Here is a 21,086-nt window from a genome sequence, read left to right as displayed (position 1 = left end):
GACAGGTGGACGCTGTGTCTCTGGGCAATTTCCGGGAATTATGGGTAGGCGTCCGAGGGTCCCGGCGAGACTTCTGCAGTCTTCACATCGGTATTTTCATGTGCAGCGGAGTTGATGTGAGACTTGCCTGGAGACAGCCCGCGTACGGAATTGAGTGAGCAGCAAATTGCCAATCAAGCTTTGGCCGCAAAGGGCAGCACACTCGCAACCTCGCGAAACTCCAAAAGGACCTCCCAATCCCTGACTCTCTTATCGCAGACGTCGTCGATCTGCGGGAACATGACGCCGTCAAAAAGAGCCATCTTGCTGGCCAGCCGGTGCATTAGCACACCTCCCTTAATCGACAACTTGCAGCTCGTATTCCACACCGTTCCGCCTCCTGTTCTTGCAGGTGTGTGTGTGCTGTTACATGTGTGTGTCTGCCCACGACTGATATCATTCTGCACACGCGCTGATCGCATGACGGCGGCCATCGAACAACAACCGAGAAAAGCACGTGGAGCACGGTCGTTTCTCTCGCACACCGCGTTTGTTTTCCGTTTTTTTTCTTTCTCTTTCTAATCTGTGACGCAACGCCCGAGTGCCGTGCAGTATGTGTCAGTCTCGCGCGGTACGGTGAACGGCTGCCAAACGTGCGCGCTTCCAGAGCTATTTGTCCGCTTCTTTAGTCTCAGGGAGACCTCGGATAACAACAAGCACGCACAGCTTGGGGCGCTACTGGCCGATAATTTTCGAGCGTTCCGCTTGACGGGGATGGGATAGCCTGCGCCACGGCGGCGTGGATGGCAAAGTCTATCGCCGGGTTGGGACAAGCCTGGGCGGACGCGCAGACGGAATCAAGGGTCTCTTGTCTTTCCTCAGCCCAGGCTGAATGTCAATTGAGGGCTTTTGCAAACTCGAGTGCCTGGGCCGTCGACACGTTACTCGTTCGCGACTCTGACCTCGAGTGGCATATCATGCACCATGATCGAGGCCTCCCTCTCGTCGCAGCTTGACAATGGTTTCTTCTTTAACACGCGGCCATCGCACAGCGTTGTTATTCAGCCGTCGTATGTTGCCCACTCTTTTCTCACCCGCACGATGGAAAGGGGGGCCCAGGCGGCCCAAAGTTAACGGGGAAACTCGTCAGTCACAAGACCCCTCGGGGACGATCGGTCCGTTTTTCCTCGTGTTTGCACCCTGATATCCCATTGTCCCGTGTGTCTCCTATGGTCAGGGAATTCCGCCATCGTCGGACATTTCTTCCCCTTCCCAGCGTGCCAACTTTCTTTCCAGTTTCACCCGATCCTCGAAGAGGGTCGCGCACCGCGCCTGCGGTTCATGTTATCATCCCGGGGTCAAGGGTCCAGGGGTCTACCCAGAGGACAAACCAACCCCAATCATCTGGCAGACGGGCCAAACCATGATGCGAGCGCCCGGCCACCGCTTGTCATCATTTGCCATTGCTAATTGACAATTGGCTGTAGGGGGGCTGCCAGGTGTCCCTCCAGCACTGCCAGCAAAGCAAATCATCCGCATTGGACCCAGGACGCGGCGCACATCATCCCACCACAGCAGGGCAACGTTCGGATGGCGGGGAGAGGCCTGGCCAATGTTCAGTGGCAGAACTGTTGCTCTAATAGGGATTTGCAACCGTCGGCCGGGTCTCCCTGTTGGCGCTCTACCATCCATCACCTGCCATCTCGGTCCCGTTTGGCCCTTCTGCCCCTTGTACAGTTGTGTCATTGTGTTTCCCAACTCGGGGACATCTAGGTTAAGCATTGGCTTTTTTCCTTTTCTTCTGTTTGTTTTCGGCCCCTTGATCCCGCAAGCCCGCGACCAAGGGTAGGATTCGGCCGTCTGCCTCTTGGAAAGGGTGTCCAATTCCTCGACGCCCCTCCCGTCCACTGTTTTTCTAGCCATTTATTACACTACTCCAGGTGTTCCCTTTTTATACTAGCCCCATCGGCATCTCCTCCAGTTTCCGACTGTGGGTAACGATGCAGAGAGAAAAGAACTGGAGCCAAACCCTTCAGAGACGGAGCAGACGGAGTTCAGCGAGTGATCCGAAGGGAAGAGGGGGATACCCATCCACGCCATGCGAGCCCATTGCAGAAAAGGGAAAAGAAAAAAAAAACAGTTGCCGCGCCACCTCGAACTGGAGACGCTATTACGAGTGGCTTTCCTGTTAGCACCCGTCGGCCGGGACGCTAAGCTCGACCGATTCTGCATAGTGTCTTATTGTATGCAGGATGGTGTACTTGTACTTTGCATTTTTGCATGGTCATGGTCGTGTTCAGCGGTCATGGATTCGAGAGGGAGATGGACAGCACCCAGATCTGTAATCCAGTCCAGTCAGCCAGCCCTCTTTTCCTCGTTTCTCGTGATTGACTTATCCTGACCAACCTTCTCACCCACCGTTATCCTCCTCTTCTCTCCCCCTCTGTCGTCCATTCGTCGTCTGCTCGTACCGTTGCCCGTTTCTGCGACTGTACGAGCCTCGATCCACTCCGCCGTGTTTCGCCGCGGTGGCACAATACCACACATCTCTCTCACGTCCTTGACCCTCGTCATATCACTCGGGTCACATCCTTCATCCTCCCTCGAACCCCCAAATTTCCTCCCCTCTCCCCTGTCCAAACTAAAAACCCTTCTTCTCGCACAACCTCACCTCATCGTCGACACATCAAGCATCGCCGTCGTTCTGGTTCCCTACGCCTCGTAGGGCGCGACCGCATCGCCAAAAATGCGCCTCGGATCAGCCGGCCTCGCGGCCCTGCTCTGGAGCACCGTCACCACCCTCGCAGCAGCCTCCCCCATCGTCGATAATGATGGCAGGCCCATGCCCGTTCTCCGCCCGCGACAGGCGGGCACCGGAGTCACGCCTACTCCAACCCCGACGACAGCAGCGACGCCGACGCCGACAACAAGCTCCTCAACGGAAGAAGAGGCCACAACCACCGTCACGATTACCACAACCGTCGGCGGCAGCGGCGGAGGCGGAACGACCACCGCGACCACCGTCGTCCTCCGCACCATCACCACCACCATCCTCGTCACGTCGACCAGCTTCGAGACCACCACTGTGACCAGCAGCGACGTTGCGACCGCCACCGTCACCAACTACGTCACGTCGACCGTCCTCGCGAAGCGCAGCCTCGAAGTCCTCCCGCTCGACGCCCCCGTCGCCGTCGCCGCCGCTCAAATCACCCCGGCCGTCAATGACTTCCGCAGGCACGCCTTTGTGGAGAAGCGCGCGCTCGTCACCGTCGTCTTCACCGTCACGGGCTCCGCCGCGGGCGTCTCCACCGTCCTCAACACCCGCACCAGCACCGTCGTCTTCACCACCACCTCCAACACCGTCGTCACCTCCGTCCTCACGTCCACCCAGTTCAACAACGCCCAGGCGACAATCACCGTCGAGTCCACCTTGACCGTCACCTCCACCTCCATCGACACCGCGGCGCCCACCACGGTCGACAGCGGTCCCACCACCGGCCAGATCAGCACAGCCACCCAGACCAGCGGCGCGCAGAGCACGAGCAGCAGCGACTCGGGCGGCCTGTCTACCGGCGCAAAGGCCGGCATCGGTGTGGGCGTCGGCATTGTCGGCCTCGCGGCCCTCCTTGGAATCGGATGGTGGGCCTACAAGCGCCACAAGGCGAACCGTCCCAGCCGCTCCGACCTCGACGATATGCGCGCCTACGACCCCAACGGCCCCTCGCCCCTGCACGAGCCGGCGGGCATGTCGGAGTCTGGCGGTGGGTTCGCGGCTGCGGGAGCGGGCACCACGAGGCGACAGCCTGTGCCGAAGCACCAGCTCTCGCCGCCGTCGCAGAGCGTCAGCCCGCTCTCGAATCAGACGGCGTCGCCCACCAACGGCTTTGGCGCGGGGTACGGCAGGCCGCCGACGGGCGGCGCACAGGAGCTCGGCGGAACGAGGATCATGCCCGCGGAGATGGGCGGCGACGAGGTCGTTGAGATGGGCGAGTCGCAGCCGAGGCCGCAGCAGCCGTTACAGCACAGGCCGGCGCCGGGGAGGCCGTATAACTCTGGCCCGGTCCCGGATGTGTACGAGATGCCCTCCGAGAATTATCGGTAATATCGTAATTTCTTTTGTCGTGTGTGTGTAGAGTCGGAAGGGCGGGAGGGGAAACTGCATATAGGGGTTTGGGGGGATTCATTTACCCGACTATTTCGAGAAAGCGTTGCATCGAGCCCAGCTCCTGTGGACGAGCGGGCGGACCGGTACCAGAGAAACGGTAGAAATGGGAGACCCAACTGCCTGATTTATATAGTCCTTCCGGTAGTTAATCTCCGTAATGTGTACGAGATGTAAGCAGCAGGCTAATCATGCAGCATTTCCAATGTGATAAGCCCGGAGGAGCTGTGAGTTTATGTGTCAGAAATTGTGCAAGCCCGCCGGACCTCGTCGCAGTCCGGCCGGATGTCAAAAAGATGCCCCGAGACGTTATGGAAGCTGCTGTGCTTCGCTGGCTTTCCCGTTGCAAGACCGTGGCTTGTGGACGGATTTGGCATTACTGAGTACAATTGGTGACAAGACACGCTGTACAAGGCTTCGAGGCCCCATAATGCATTCTGAGGCGGTACCGGGCTGATTGTGTCACTGAAGAGCGAGCCCGCATCACAAAAGTTGTCGAGCGTTGATGGAGAGTGAAGTTTCTACTTTCCAGAGGTAAGTTGAGGCATGACTGAACCCATGTTTTTTCCCGCTCCGGCGAGGGAGCTCGGGCGACGGCCGGGACCATTTGTTCATCCCAATTTTCTTTCATGCTTAAGAGCCTGATCGATGACTGCGTTATAAGTGCGGTAACAGCTGTACTGTAGTAAAAAAATACCTCAAGTTGAAATTAAGTAGAGTTTCCTATATTATTAAGGCTTAAATTAGGTAATGTATTACTGTTATTCCTGTAGAGGTTATTATCCTTACTACTTTCCTTTTTCTTTAGGCTAAATAAGCTTTATTTCCCCTTACTTCTATCTATATTATTATTTCTTATTAGATTACTATAAATAATTATTATAATTACTTATACCTCTATAATAAGTAACTAATAGAATAAAGAAAGGCTTTTTATTAATATAGAGGGCTTTATTGTTATTTAACTAATTACTTTAGCCTCTATTACTAATAAATAAAAGGACCTACTATATTAGTTAAAAAGAAAGCTAATAAAGAAGTAATAGCTTAATAAAAAAGTTACTTAAGATATTACTAAAGTCTATAATAAAAATAATAATAAAGAATATAATAAAGTTAATAATAAATCTTTAAGTAATATATTATTTTTTTTTAAAGATTTATTTAATTAATAAATATTAATATACTTTTATATTATTTAAACTTTAAAGCTTATTTATTACTTTATAAAAAAGCTTTTTAATTTATATTATAATAAAAACCTTAATATTAATAAAGCTATTATAAAAAAACTAGTCTTTAAAGATTTTATAGTATAAATTAATATTAAAGGCTAGTTTACTAGTTTTATAACTAATAAATAAATAAAAAATAAATATAATAATAAAAAAAAGAGGTTTTTTATTTAAATATTTATTACTTATAAGTTAAGTAATATATTTAATAAAAATAATAAAAAAGTCTTTTATAGTAATAAGGTAAAAGAAAACTTCTTAATTATTTACTTAAAGTATAAATAAGTTTTTAAAAAAAGGTTAAGACTATTAGATCTATATAAAGAAATATAAGGTATAAATACTAAGAAAAATAGCACTATATTATTAGTTAATAAGGTTATATATAGCTAAGAGATTAACTTTAAAGTAAATAAGAATAAGGAAAATAACAGAAATAATAATAATAACTTAAGGGATATACAAGAAAGTTAATCTCTTTATATATTATTATAGTTATTTATATTATTTCTTAGTACTTTTATATTTTTATAAAACTAGTAATCTAATAGATAATTCTAGTAATAGTATATCTTTATTAATAATAATAAGTTACTAAAAAAGAGACTTACTACTACTAAAGTTAATACTTATATTAATAAATTAATATAAGAGCTTAGAAATAAATACTTTAGTAGTAAAAAAAAGATACTAGAGTTAAAGCTATAAAAAAAGAAAAAAGAAAAAAAGTAACTATTATAAAAAAAAGCTAAAGTTAATAAGGTAATAGAAGACCTTATAAGGTTTAAAAAAGATCTTAATTATAACGTTTATTTAGTTATTTTAAACTAATTAATAATAAAAGAAAAGAAACTAGTAGTTTTAAGAGTAAAGTATTAGAATTTATTACTAAGTAATAAGTTAAAGAAGGTATATTATATAGAGGTTTATAGGTAGGAAGTTAAGTACTAGTAGTAAAATCTTTTTATTTATAATAATTCTTTATAGTAATCCCTAGTATTAGTCTACTTATAGAAATATTTTTTAAGTAGTATTCTTATTTCTTTCTATAGTATTTCTCTTAACTATTAGACTATAGTTCTCTTTCTAAAGCCTTATTAGACTATAGTTCTCTTCCTAAAGCCTTTTGCGGTACTACTTAAGTATAAGCTTTTGTGTAGTAGTTAAGCTAGTTTTTTTTTTTCCTTTACTTAAACCAAAACTAGAACTAGATAGCTTTTATTTAAGAGACTAAAAGGACTTTAGAGGAGGTTAATAATAGTATTAGTTTTTACTTATTAGCTTTATAATAAGAAGAATAGACTTAATATAGTTTATATTTTTCTTTATAATAGTAACTTTTTTAGTATAAATAATAGCTAATTAGATAACTAGAAAGATATAAGTTAGTTATTATAGTAATTAATTATAGTAATTATATACCTTTAAATATAGCTATAAAATAAGTCTTAGTAGCCTCTTAAAGTATAAGAATAGTTGTTTTTTAAAAGTAAAGGTTATTTTATTAAGAAATATTATATATAATCTTTTTATAAAGACGTTAAAAGAGTGTTTTTGCTATTAGAAGGTTAATTAACTTCTAATATTTATAGATTTTATAAAAAGTAATAGTTAAAAGTAAATTAGTATTATAGTAATTACTTATAGTAATTAAGTAAGTACTTACTATTAGCCTTTTAATGTCTTTTTTTTAAAGGGGTAGCTATAATCTTTTTAGGCGTTTTTTTAGTAGCCTTTTTAGCTAAGGGTTTCTTTATTAGGGCTTTAATAGTAGAGGACTTTTTAGTGCTATTTTTTTTTATAAAAGGCTTTTTAGTACCCTTTTTTAAAGGGTATTTGTAGAAAGCTTAGGCTACTAGTATTATAATAGGTCTAAATAGTTAATAATTTTTAAGAAAAATAAAATAAAAAAAGAAATAACTTATAAAAGTTATTATTATTATTATTATTATTATTAAAAAAGAAAAAATAAAATTAAAAAAAAAAAAGAAAATAGGTAAAAGAATATAAGTAAAGTAAATATAATTAATAGTTAAGGAAAGTATAAAAAATAAAGTAATTTATAGTTATTTTACTTATTATTTTTAACCTATTTTTACTTTTTCTTTTTTTTTAACTTTACTTTTTTTTTTTTAATAATAATAATAATAACTTTAAAAAAAAATTAATTTAGAGATAAAAAACTAATTATTTTATTTATTCTAAAAGTATTTTAACTTTTATTTAGTTTTTTATTTATTATTAAAGATATTTTCCTTTTAGCTTTTATAAGGTCTATTTATATCTATTTATTTATAGTAATTAATTATAATAACTTAACTAATATTTCTCTAGGCTATTTACTAGGCTTTAGTACTAGTATAAAGTAAAAGGCTAATAATAGCTACTTTAAGAATATGTATATTAAAAAAGCTTGTAAGCGTGTTAAGGAAATAATAGAGAAAATAAAAGAGCTTAAGAGAGCTAAAAAGTTTTTTATTACCTAGAAAAATCATAAGCTAGTTACTTTTAAGAAGTCTTAGCTATATATTAATAATATAACTTTAGTTAAAGCTAATATAGAGGCCAAGGTAATTAATAATGTTACTATTATAACATAAATAACTTTTTTTTTATTTATTTTATACTTATTTTTAACTTTAAAAATAGGTAAATAAAAAGTAATTATCTAAGAATTATTACTATATAACTTAGTTTTTATTAGGCTTCTTCTAGAAGCTAAGCTTTTATTTAGGTTAATAATAATAATTAAGTTATTTAGAATAACAATAATAATAATAACTAGGAAAAGATTCTTTTTTTTAGCCTAGAAGAATAAATAGAAGAAAAGTTAGTTAATTTTAAAGATTATTATAACTTTAAGGTTAGTTCTTTTTTTATTAAAAGTATTAATATTTAGTAAAAAATATAAGTATTTATTACTAAATATAAAAAAGTAAATAATTACTATAAAAGATTATTATAAATCACTAATAAAACTAAGATCTTATTTACTAAGAGTATTACTATATAACTAACTATTAGTATATAGCTTTTAATTAGCTTTTTATTAAGGTTTATTACTTAAAGGTTTAACCTTTTATTTACCTTAAAGTTACTTTTAAAGTAGGCTTTCTTTAGCCTAGTTAAAGTCTATTAACTGTTATAGATATTTTTATAAAAGAGGAATCTTTTCTCTAGTTAGTCTTAACTAAGTATTAGAAGGTCTTTACTTCTAGAGATTATAAGCTTTTAAAAATTATCTCTTATTTCTACTAAAAAAAGAAATAAGTAAAATTAAAATTTTATAACTAATAGACTTTATTAATTAATTATTTTTTAAGTAATTTACTTTTTAATATTACTTTATTATAAGTTAATAAAGTAAAGGTTTTTTTTATACTGTTTAATGTTATTACTTAACTTAGGACTTTAAGTTAACTATTAAGTAATTAATTAAAGAGATAAGCTAATTACTATAACTAATTACTATAAATTACTAATATAAATATAAGTTTAAGTGTAACAGACGCTGACAGTGACGTCGGTCGCAAGGACCCTTTGACTCTACGGCCTAACCAATTGACCCAATTGACCCAAAAGATCCGTCAGTGCTTGCACGCGTGCAAGCCCTGCTGTCAACACTGCTTATATGCCCTTGTGACGTACAACCATCTGGCTAAGGGAGTTGTGCTGTTACAACTATACCCTCTCCTAGGCTGCCTTGTCCCCAAGGCACACATAGGCAATGCAGACCCCCAAGGTTAGAGTTAGCGATGAGACAAGTCCTACCCCGCCTTTCGCCAGCGCTCGCCTTGACAGCCAGGGACAACTACGGGAATCGAACTTGTGACGGCAATCAAGCCTTTCTTTGCCACATGCCAAGTCCAGCAGCTGTTAGTCTGACCGTACGCGTGCAAGCACAATTGTAACAGACGCTGACAGTGACGTCGGTCGCAAGGACCCTTTGACTCTACGGCCTAACCAATTGACCCAATTGACCCAAAAGATCCGTCAGTGCTTGCACGCGTGCAAGCCCTGCTGTCAACACTGCTTATATGCCCTTGTGACGTACAACCATCTGGCTAAGGGAGTTGTGCTGTTACATTAAGGCTCTTTTACTTTATTCTCTTAAAAGAAGATTTTTCTTAGTCCTATAAAAATATAAGATAAAGTTATTCTTAACTTAGAGGTAACTATAGGATTTAGTTACTTAATAATAAAAGCTTTTAAGCCTCTATAAGAGGTTTTACTGCTTTATCTTTAGCTTTAACTACTTATTAAGGTATACTTAACCTCTTAGAAAAAGGTTTTTAGTATAGCTTATAAAGCTATATAAGCTTATAACTTTAATTTTATTAAAGAAATAGTAGAAGATATTTAAAGGGGAAAGGTATAAATTATAGTAATTAGTTATAGTAATTTCTATTTTTTTTATGCTTATTACTATTCTTATATTACTTTAGCTATCTTTTTATAAATTTGTCTTATACTTTAACCTAAACACTACCTATTAGCCTTTTTATTAACTTTATTTATATTAAGCTAATTTTTTATATTACTATTATACTTTTTATTTTTAATATAATAAAATAAAAAGTTATATAAGCTTATTATTATATAAATAATTTATACTTATATATTTAAGCTATACTTTAAGGCTAAAGAGGTAATTATCTTTTATTTTTATTTTAAGTAACTAAATATTTACTTAATAATTATTTAAAGATAATTATATTAAAGATTATATAACTCTTAAGCTATTTCTAGTAGTTTATTTATATCCTTAAAATCTTATAAATAGTAATAAGTTTTTAAATAAGGAATAATAATACTATTTTAAGCATTAAACCTTATATCTTTTAAAAAATACTAGCCTTTAAAGACTTTTGTTACCCCTGCCAATAGACATGGGAGGTCTACCACTATATAAGGTAGACCTCCCACAGGGTCATTGAGGGAATCAACTTCTTTCACCTCCATCTTCTAGATCCTATCTTTGGTAAAGCAGGTTCACTACATCGACCGCAAGGTCTGTTAGACTACACAATAGATCTGACCGCTCCTCTGAAGGACTTGCCCTACCAGAAGGGTAACAAGTAGTAGCACAACCTCCTACTTCATTCCTTAGCTCTTATTAAGAAACAAATTCGCTATACAAATCTCGTCTCCCGTTAAAGTAGACGACCAAAAAGCAAACCTCGGCTTAACAAAAGCAATAATACAACAACTTACCCTACGCACTATTACACTAACACCAACATCAAGCACAACTAACAACAAGACCTAAGAGACTGAAGTGCTACAATCAAATCTGGAACCTCACAGATACACCTAAACACCTCTCATCAATCAAGCCAACTATACTATTACTACTATAACAGTAGTAGCAGGTACCTAGCTAAGCAAATCAAAAAGCAAAATTTTTAAACCAACCTTACACCACAGGGCACAACTAACCTATGCCCATATCTAAAATATCTGCTATATACAGCGCTTTATCAAACAAAAGCCAAACAAACTATTAGTTTATAGTCTCTCAAATAGCTTCCAACAGAACTATACCCAACTATCTACGGTATCTTAGCGCGTTAACCTTAACGACGAACAATACAAGATCCCCTTTTTTAACAACAAAGCCTACATCCCACCGTCATACCCTCCCAAGTAGAATCTCAAAAGAGAAATCAAGAGGCACCTACAAACAACAAGGCAGATTATTCAGCTCACACACCAAGACAGGCTCCTTAGAGACAAAGACGCAGTTAGCAACATGTCTTTAATCTCGGAGGACCAGGGTAGCCCAAGCAACTGGCCTGGGACTATTATTGCGGCCATGGATCACGAGGCAAGCAACCCGCCGCGAGGACAGCACTGAACCCCCTTTTAGCCAGGAGACTCAGCCCCACCGCTATTTCCAACGACCAGGGGCATGTCAAGATCATTAAGGGACAAGGCAAGGTCTTCACCGCATCTAACACCCTTGACTAGCGCCAACCTTACACAAGAACCAACAAACAAGGCAGAAGATCACCAGACCTTCACCCGCCTAGGTAGCCCCCCACTAGCAACGACAAAGGAACCCCAGGATACACCAAGGTCAACCTATACAGTCCAGCAGACTAAGACCTTAGACGCTACACTTACACAACTTATCAGTAAGTTCACTAATATTCTTCACAATATACAGTCAAACACACTAACCCTAGCAACAACAACATCATCCTCACAAGCAACCACTTAGGCATAAAGATTAACAAAGTATAGAATCTTCTAGCCTAACGCCCTATATAATAAATTCCCTAAAAGAAGGGTATTCTTTAACAAAAAACAGGTCTATTACCGCAACATAAACCTCTAGATACAGTCAGTCACAACAAAGGCCACAACAAAATCTACAAGAAATACTTTATACTAAAAGCTATTTAAACTTCTATAGAAAGCCGCTATCATCTAATATCAAAAACAACTCTCTACTATTAAGCAAGTTACACTTACCCTTAGTCTTAATAACTAGTTTATAGCCTTAAAGAAAGTCTTTGGTTTACGTCCAAGTACCACTAAAGATTGGTTTGACACACACTCGTACACAGCCCAGGATAACCTTGACAAGAAACCAATCAGGACCTTCGCCACAACAGCCTTTACTTACGCCAGAGCATAGGGAAACGTTACTAACCTCCAACTACTCATTCATTTCAAATCAACATTACACCCACGTCTACGCCTACTATGTCCAGAGCCACAAGAAAACGACACAATTAACGCGTACCTCGTCAAGGCTAAGGAAAAACAGCAGGCACTCCAAGACATACTCAAAGAAAAAACAAAGCCAGCAACCTACTTTTCAGACCTAGGCCCAACAGGTCAAAAAAAAAATAGCAAGAAGAACAACAAAAGCACATATTACAGAAACAGGGCTAAATACCAACCGCGTAACTATAAGACACAGCCATAGAGACAACAAGCAAGGCCATAAGAAAAGCAAGAATACCCAGGGCAGCAAGAATTCAAGAAGGATTACAGCCAACCCCAACGCCAAGAATACCCGTCGCCAGGCATACGGGATCAGCTACCATACCAACCTATACGCCAAGAGCAACAATTCAGCAACCAGGACCAGCAACAACCCCCTCCCCGCTACCCTCACCAAACACAACAGCCATAGAAACTATACATCAAGGACATAGGCACAAGCATTAGCGCTCACTAGGTCGAGAGCATGATCTACAAGGACAACCCAGACGCCAAGGAGGTTGCTAGTAACCTGATAAGTCAAGGATACTAGGTCAGAGACGAAGGCAAGGACAGAGAAGATAACAATAACCCTCCAAAATCAGCAACAAACTTCGTCAAATCATACACCACAAGAAACAAACCAACAAGTCCAACGCACACAACTCCTCTACTGGTAGTGCCCCCAGTGTCAGAAAAAGCCTTACCCCACTGCTAAACGCCAAAAGCAGTAAAGGCATCTATCACACAGCCCAAGATCATCTGATTATGGAGGCCAACCCACGACCAGATATCCTTAACGACCCAATAGTGGCAACATATATGAGGCTTAGCATCACATCGGACCCAGGGAAACAAACGACAGAAGTATGCCTTGACACAGGGAGCACAGCAACCCTCGTGGACCGCGCCTGGATTACCACGTTTGCGCAGAACGCAAAGTGAGATCATAATCACCAGCGCACGCTAAACAGAGTCGGGGCAAGCGTCCAAGTCAAAGGAAAAGTCTCCTTCAATTTCTATATCCCTGGCACCATAGCTAACAATCCCACAGACAGACACTTCTACGTAGAAGCTGAGGTTATCGACCACTTAGCCCCGAGACTATTATTAAGCGTACCATTCTACATCAAACACGGAGTCAAGATTGACTTCGCACTTTCACAAGTTACCTTCCAATCTACACATAACCTCACAGTGCCAGTCCAGATCGTACAACGGCCAACACCAGTTAGACGTCAAGTCCAAGCTATACACCAAGTCGCCATACCGCCAAGTCAAAAAGTCTTTTTTACAATTAACTTTAACGACCTCCCATCGCCACAAACAAAAGAACCACAAAATCCCAAAGACATATACCACTTCCACTCTACAAAACCTAGCATGCCAAACGCTATACTATCATAGGACACACCAAAACGCCTTATTACAAGAAACAACAGCCCTAGCACCCTTATCATTCACCCAAAAAAACACTTAAGGACTATTACCAATAGAGAAGCACAAGCTGACGTGTACCACGTTAAATAGGCCAATGCAGCATGCCTGCTACAAGACCCGTCAGGGAACCCGCCAAGCGTCCCTGAACCAGGTAGACAAGCAAGAAGCAATTCCCCGGGAACCCAACCAACAACAGAGAGGCCTAACCCATACACAATCCCTGACTACGGAGTATCAAAACCGGCAGATATCCCATGTCAAACGTCTAGCCAGGGAGTCTCTATTACAGCAGGTAGCCCTCGATAGGCAAAGGTATATGCCAGAATCCTAGATAAATTTAACGTATAGCAAGACAGGGGTGTCGTCCCAATGAAAGACAAGGACCAAATGCAAGTTGACTTAGTGGAAGAATGGCAAAACCAGAAGACGCTGGTGCAGCCATACCCCCTAGGGCGCGCAGATAGGGCTTTCCTTGACGACTATCACGATAAACTTCACAAGGCCAGAAAGATAAGCTGGATGAGACAACCGGCCCCAATCGCTTGCTTAACTTTCGTCGTAAATCGCGTGGTAGACAGCAAGCCTAAAGCACAACCGGTTATAGACCTCAGGCCACTTAACAAGGTCGCTATACCCAACGCATACCCTCTTCCAGACCAAGACAACATCATTAACACTATACAAAGTAAATCTAGAATCACAGTCCTAGACGCTACAAGTTTTTTCCATCAACTACCCATCTATTCAGCCCACCAAGACAAAATGGTCATTATCTCTCCCAAGGGGCTCAAAAAGTCCCACGTCATCCTTATAAGCTTTAAGAATACGCCTGCGTTTGCGCAGAGATATATAGACCGACTATTCTATAAGTATCAGGAGTTTATGAAGGTATATATCAACGATATTGTTATCTTTAGCAACAATGATAAAGACCACACCAAACATCTCAAGATTATCCTTAAGATTATCAAAAAAAACCACCTCCACCTATCAACAACAAAGTCATTTACAGGATACCCTAGCGTCAAACTCCTCAGTCACGTCATTAATAGCAGCAGAATTGCTCACACAAACAACCATATCACAGCATTCAAGAAAATCAAGTTCCCATCGTCAGCAGTAGCCCTAAAAACCTACTTAGACATAACAAGCTAACTTAGGGAAAGCATTCCCTAGTTTAACGTCATATCCGCCCCGCTACAAAACAAAAAAAAACTTCTTCTCGCCAAAATAAGGTCAGAAAAAAAACTTCAAGCCACCCTTAACCAAACTACCCAGCAAAAACAGGTACAGAAAGCCACGTTCAAAGGCACTGACGCTGAACACGCCGCATTCAACATGCTCCAAGACAACCTCTGCCGCCAGGCTTTCAGATTCCACCACAACCCACACCAAGCCCTCTTTTTCAAGATCAATACCTATCAAAGTGCCTTCGGCCTTTTCGTCTTCCAGCTAGACATCAACTAGGACAGGACTAAGATCCCTGGCTGCAATATCCCTGTCAGGCATGTCCATCCTGTCCTCTTCCTGTCTAGAGCCACCTCAAAGGCCAAGAAGGCCTACGGGGCTACAAAAGCAGAAGTCACAGCAATCATCTAAGCTGTCCATAAGCTCTACAAAATGGTCCAGTCTAACAGCTCGCCAGTCAATATCCTCACAGACCACACAGCAACAGCAGGCATAGTAACACACACTTCGCTTAAAACAATAAACCTTAACAAAACCAACCTAAAACTTGCAGTAGCAGTAATTTACTTATTATAATTCAAATTCTATATTACCTATATCCCAGACAAACTTAACGTTATACTAGACGCATTATCACAGTTACCTACATTTAAGGGCAATCACTTCAAGGCCAAAACTAGTACAAAAAACAAATTAGTAGACATTACAGCAGCAACATACTACGCAGGGATAAGATAATTATCAACCAAGGGACTAGGGTCACCATGCTAAAAATCACAGACGATTTCAGAAGCAAGCTTAAACAAGGATACCAACAGGACAAAAAATACCAAAGGATTCTATCGCAACAGCAAGCAGCAGCCAAGAAAAACAAGAAATACGTCACTCCTAACATAGCCCAACACAGAAACAAGGTCTCGCCATAAGCTATCAACCACAGTCTTCTTTACCACATAAAAACAACAAGATAACAGCAACTCTATATCCCAATCAGCTATAAGCAGGAAGTACTACAACTTGCCCACGACAACAAACACCACTTTAAGGAAGATAAGATGACCTATAAGCTCAAAGGCCTCCTCATCAGACAAAAGCAGGCAAAAGTTTCTAGCTACATCAAATACTGTCCTACTTATCAAGAATACCAGAAATCAAGAAGAAAAACGCCAAAGGAATTACAGCCTATCCCAGTCCACACAACCCCTTTCCACACCATCGCTATTAACTTTATTACCAATATACCCAACGTGCCGTCAACAGGTACCCTCTGGTCAATACCGAATCAACCTAGGCTAAACACATTATATACAGTCTCCTATCTATTTAACAAACAAACGCTACTAATCGCAAGGCACACAACATATACAACAGCAGATTAAGCAGTGGTTTTAGCTCAAATACTTCTCCTTACAAACTAGGAATTACCACAACAAATTATATCTAACTAAAATCCAAAATTCACCTCTACCATCTAACAGAACATATTCACCGCTCTAAACGTTAAACTCCTCCTTTCTACGTCATACCATACATAAACTAATAGCATAAACAAGAAAAAAAACCAGACAGTAGAAATCACAATCCGATTCCACACTACTACAACACCAAACATGCCTTAGACAAGAATACTCCCAGCTCTACAATTCAACCTCAACAACACTCTAGCATCCTCCATAGAATACTCGCCTAACGAGGTAGTGATAGGATTTAGGCCAAAATCAGCAATCACACTAGTTACCAGCACAAAAGACAAGGGCACCCAGACCAATATTAAAGTCCTTCGCCATCTATACCAGGAAGAGGCTATCAGGTCAATTAACATCACAGAAGCAATAGCAAAAGATAGATACAACAAAAAGCACAATCCAGTTGATTTTCGACAAGGGGACACAGTTTACCTTCGCCTAGGAAAGGAATACCATCTGCCCAGGCATCCTAAGCGGAAATAGTCAACAGAGCAAGCCAGTCCCTTCAAGATAGTCGAGATGAAAGGCGTCCTGGCTACTAAACTTGACTTCCCAGCCACATGGCGGGTTCACCCGGTAGTCTCGGTGGCGCAACTCTGGAAACCAGCCCAGGGAGAAGATCCTTTCCAACGGGGAAGCACTCGGCCACAGCCAGTGGCAATTGACGGTACAAGCAGAGAGGACGTCTAGGAACTGGACAGGATTATCACGCGACGTATCCGTTGGCTGCACAACCAACCTCGCGTTGAATTCCTCGTCAGATAGAAAGGCTTCACCGCCAAGGACAACAGCTAGGTCTCACGCCTAGAACTGATTAGAACGGCCCAAGAACTCATGGATAAGTTTGAATCAGCCCATCCAATCGACTGGACAGCCGAGTACGGTAGAAGGAATATCTTAAGGCCTGACAGGGAAATCGTCACCGATATACCCACAAAATCTCAGATCAAAGTGATCATCCCTGGGCAAACAACTCACGAGTTACCCCAGGATATCCAGAGATAGTGGCAAGCTTCACAGGACCAACGGACACCAATAGACCTCCCGCACAGCAAGAAAGGAAATCTTCGGACGTACCTACCTTATCAAGGGGGCAGAGCAAGAAAGGAAGGCGCGATAGGCGCAGGCGCAGGCCACTAGCACCTATATCAGCCAACGGAATATCGCCCACCTCAACCTCACCTTTTCTTCTCTCTTCAGCCTCACAAATTTTCTTTTTGTTTTTTTCGTTTTTTAGATAGTTGCTATCCCTATCAGATCCATCGACAGCACTATCACCCCACGCAGTAGCTTTAACAGCAACCTTTTCCTCACCTTTTCGTTTCAATATTTTCACCTCAACGACAACAGACTTACCTTTCTTCCCAACACATCCACCACCAAACCCAACAATAACTACCCAAGCCAAGGACAGCGGCAACGCCATCGTTAAGCCTCTCCCTCCCACGCCTGTCACTGACGCCCCCGGCGATGAGGCTGCCCGGCCGGCACCTGACAAAAACAACAACCCGACCGGCATCTCGATTTTCGGTGACCCTGCCGCCGGCAGAGGAGGCAACATCACGGACACCAGTGGAAGTCACGACGTGGACAAACTTTTCGAAGGCACCAATACTCCCTCCAGCCCAAAGGAGAGCCCTATCGGCCTTGGCGATAGAGACGACAACAGAGCTGACGACGCGGCCTCCCTGAGCAATGAGAATGACAGCTCTGACGACGACAGAGACGGCGACTCCGACGAGGAGGACAGTAACAATGAGTCCATCCAGATGGTCAACACTCCTACCCCTGCCCACGACAAAGCTGGCAGAAGCAACCGCCGCAGCAGGGCTGGCAATTACCATCGTTCCCTCGAGGATACCATCTCTACCCTCGACAAAGAGATGGCTACCGCCCCCGACAATGAGCTTCGCAAGGAGGTACTCGTTATTTTTGACGAGTTCTTTAAGAAAAAATCCAAGCAAGAGAATAGTAACGCCTCATTCGTCACGAATGGCGTCGTCCGCGGTGTCAAGGAAGCCTGTCAGAGAGCCCGGGATGCTAAGATGACTGGCGTATCGGGTTGGTCGGCAAAACTACCATCTCACGCGCAGGTTCTGGCGGTATGCATGTTGCACAAGAACGGATATCTCGTTGAGTCTATCGGCGGATGCCTTGCTGAACTGCAGAGGTCAAGCCTAGCGCAAGTCAGGGACACCGGATTCACTGGCGAGGCCACCAGCGGCACGCCTGCCATTGAGACACTTCTCCAATGGAAAGAGGGGGTTACTACCTGGCAAGGCAAGGTTAAAGCCAAATTTGAGGACCTTGCCGCGACCCATGATAAGGCTATCAACCAGCTTCACGTCAAGATTAAGGCCAAAAGAGACAGCAACATCGCTCAAAACGACATGATTAACCAGTTGCGCGGTGAACTTGCCGCCAAAGTTCATCGCAAGGTCTCAATTCCCGCCAAGCTTGCCGCGAAATTCGAGGAGTTCAACGCGATGTCCGACAAGCTTAACGCCATTGACCACAAGACTAACATGGTGGCGGACCGGCTTTTGATTTAGGAGAATCGAAACGGCCACACCACTAACCCTGCCAACTCCCACGGCAAGGCTACCACCGGGGGCAGCAAGTCAGGCAGAAACGCAACTGGCAGTCGCAGCAACGGCAACCCTCGCCCGCCTAACGTTGAACCTCACGCCTTCAGCGCCGAGGGCGTCGCCAAAGCCCAGAAGGCCACCAACCCCTACGCCAAGGCCACCAAGAAACGCGACGCTCCTGGCGCCGCGACCGGCACCCCCACCAAGAAGGCGCACACCAACAAGGGCAAGGGAACAAACAGGCTGCCAGGGGATATGGATCTGTGAGGAATGGCGGAGGAAACGGGAGACATGACGGATTACACGGGAGGGCTGACACTAAGCGGGGTCCGGGACTTACGATCTTCATTGGAATTCATGGCATTGGGGCTATAGCAATGGACAGAGGATGGAAACGGATTTACTGATAGGATTAGTAAGGAAGAAGGCAGGTATAGCGACATTTTAGCTAGACCACGTAGACAATGACCCTGCGAGATATCGCCGGCACGGCGATATCTCAAGGCGGGGGGGCACATGTTACCCCTGCCGATAGACACGGGAGGTCTACCACTATATAAGGTAGACCTCCCACAGGGTCATTGAGGGAATCAACTTCTTTCACCTCCATCTTCTAGATCCTATCTTTGGTGAAGCAGGTTCACTACATCGACCGCAAGGTCTGTCAGACTACACGATAGATCTGACCGCTCCTCTGAAGGACTTGCCCTACCAGAGGGGTAACAACTTTAAACCTTTTAATATTTATAAAATTAATTAAATTAGTATTATAGATTAACTTTTTAGCTTTAATAAATATAAATAAAAAGCTATTATTAAAATAAATAATAGTAAAGATATTTTAAGAAACTATTTTTTTTTAACTATACTATTTCCTTTAAGTAATAATAGAAATATATATGCTAATAAGCGTATTATTAACTACTTTAATATAACTAATAAAATATTTACTTAGTTTTTTATTATTTTTAATTTTTTTTAAGACTTTAGCTTTTTTATAAGAAATAATATATATTTTATAAAGCTTTATAAGGTATAATAAAACTTTATTTTAGACTAGAAATATAATTAATTAACTAATATAAAAAAAGTAAGTAATAGCCTATTAGCTAAGATTACTATTATAGAATAAAATAAATAGATAAATAAGTACTTTTTACTTAATAAAGAGGTTTTAAGATAGTTATAGAAGTATATTATTTATAAGTTATTTTAATAATACTTAAAATTACTATTTATTAAGGCAAAAGAAGTATAAAAAATAGTAGTTTAAACTAAAAAGAAGCTTTTAATATATTTAGTATATAATTATAGTATTATTATTATTAATAATTTTTTTTTTATTTTTATTTTTATTAGCTTAATATTTTATTATAATAGTATTAAATATAACTATTATAATAAGATAATTAAATTTTATAATAAATTATTTATAGTAATTAATTATAGTAATAGGTAATAAAAAGGTAATTTTTAAAGTATAGTAATAACTATAGTAACGTTAATATAAGTTTTAAATATAATAAGAATTTATATAAAAAAATAGAGAATAACTAATAATTTATATTATATAAAGTCTTTTTTTATTAAAGTATATAGTAAATATATAATAACGTAAAGTTCTATAATTTAGAATTATAATTATAATATATTCTTTTATTTTAGGCCTAGTGTAATATAATTTGAGTTTAGAGGGTACTTATGGCTAGTGTTATTGTATATTTGAAATTCTTATTGCATATTTCAGTTCTTACCGCAGTCATTGATCACGCCCTAAATCCAAAGGCCTTGTTGGACTGGCATTGGAAAATGCCCGTGTTCGTTGCAACCCTCCGAAGATCAACGACACCGTCGTCCGTCCCGTGAGGTACGGAACACTAGCGATGCTACCGTACCGCATCAAGCCCGGATAACCATAAATAAGTAGACGCTAGAAGGCCGGCAGATGGCAAAGGTAAGGCAAGCATTTGGTCCCGAGCGTCCGGTAGATGGGGGGCCTTTGTAGGAATTCAACGGCGTCATCGGGGCTAAAGCGCGTTGGAAAGGCTTCTCTGACACGTCATGATTCCCGCCGTTGATCCATGACTGAACGGGGCTTTGGAAGCTTAGGAACTCGTCTCTTTTGTCAGCAAGCGCGACGCTTCGGAATCGCCCAGCACCATTTGTCAGTCAACGAACGATAGCTCCGAGCACAACCGTCATCGGCGATAACTCCGCCCAAGACCGGTCCCCAGTGTCAGCCAAGACTGCAACTGCAACACAACCGCTCTAGGGTCTCGAGAAACGACGATAAGTGCCATGTTGGAGGTTGCGG

At 41.4% G+C, this 21,086-nt stretch overlaps 2 protein-coding genes across 2 annotated transcripts; both read left to right on the top strand.

Annotated features, from left to right (window-relative positions):
• Positions 1-2,810: 2,810 nt before the first annotated feature.
• Positions 2,811-4,081, top strand: ColSpa_08871 (uncharacterized protein; the record flags this gene model as incomplete). The annotated part of the gene is made up of 2 exons (XM_049275083.1): positions 2,811-2,827; positions 3,214-4,081. 2 exons carry the CDS (start codon positions 2,811-2,813, stop codon positions 4,079-4,081), a joined length of 885 nt encoding a protein of 294 aa, XP_049131040.1.
• A 13,573-nt stretch (positions 4,082-17,654) lies between these two features.
• ColSpa_08870 (uncharacterized protein) lies at positions 17,655-19,039 on the top strand (the record flags this gene model as incomplete). Its single annotated transcript, XM_049275082.1, has 3 exons — positions 17,655-17,770; positions 17,809-18,712; positions 18,737-19,039. The coding sequence occupies 3 exons, from the start codon at positions 17,655-17,657 to the stop codon at positions 19,037-19,039; spliced, it is 1,323 nt and encodes a 440-aa protein (XP_049131039.1).
• Between the last annotated feature and the right edge of the window lie 2,047 nt (positions 19,040-21,086).

This window comes from Colletotrichum spaethianum, assembly GCF_022836535.1.
Source record: "Colletotrichum spaethianum MAFF 239500 DNA, contig25, whole genome shotgun sequence".
Classification (NCBI taxonomy): domain Eukaryota; kingdom Fungi; phylum Ascomycota; class Sordariomycetes; order Glomerellales; family Glomerellaceae; genus Colletotrichum; species Colletotrichum spaethianum.
Note: the sequence above shows the minus strand (reverse complement) of the source record. Positions and strands in the feature narration are given on the sequence as shown.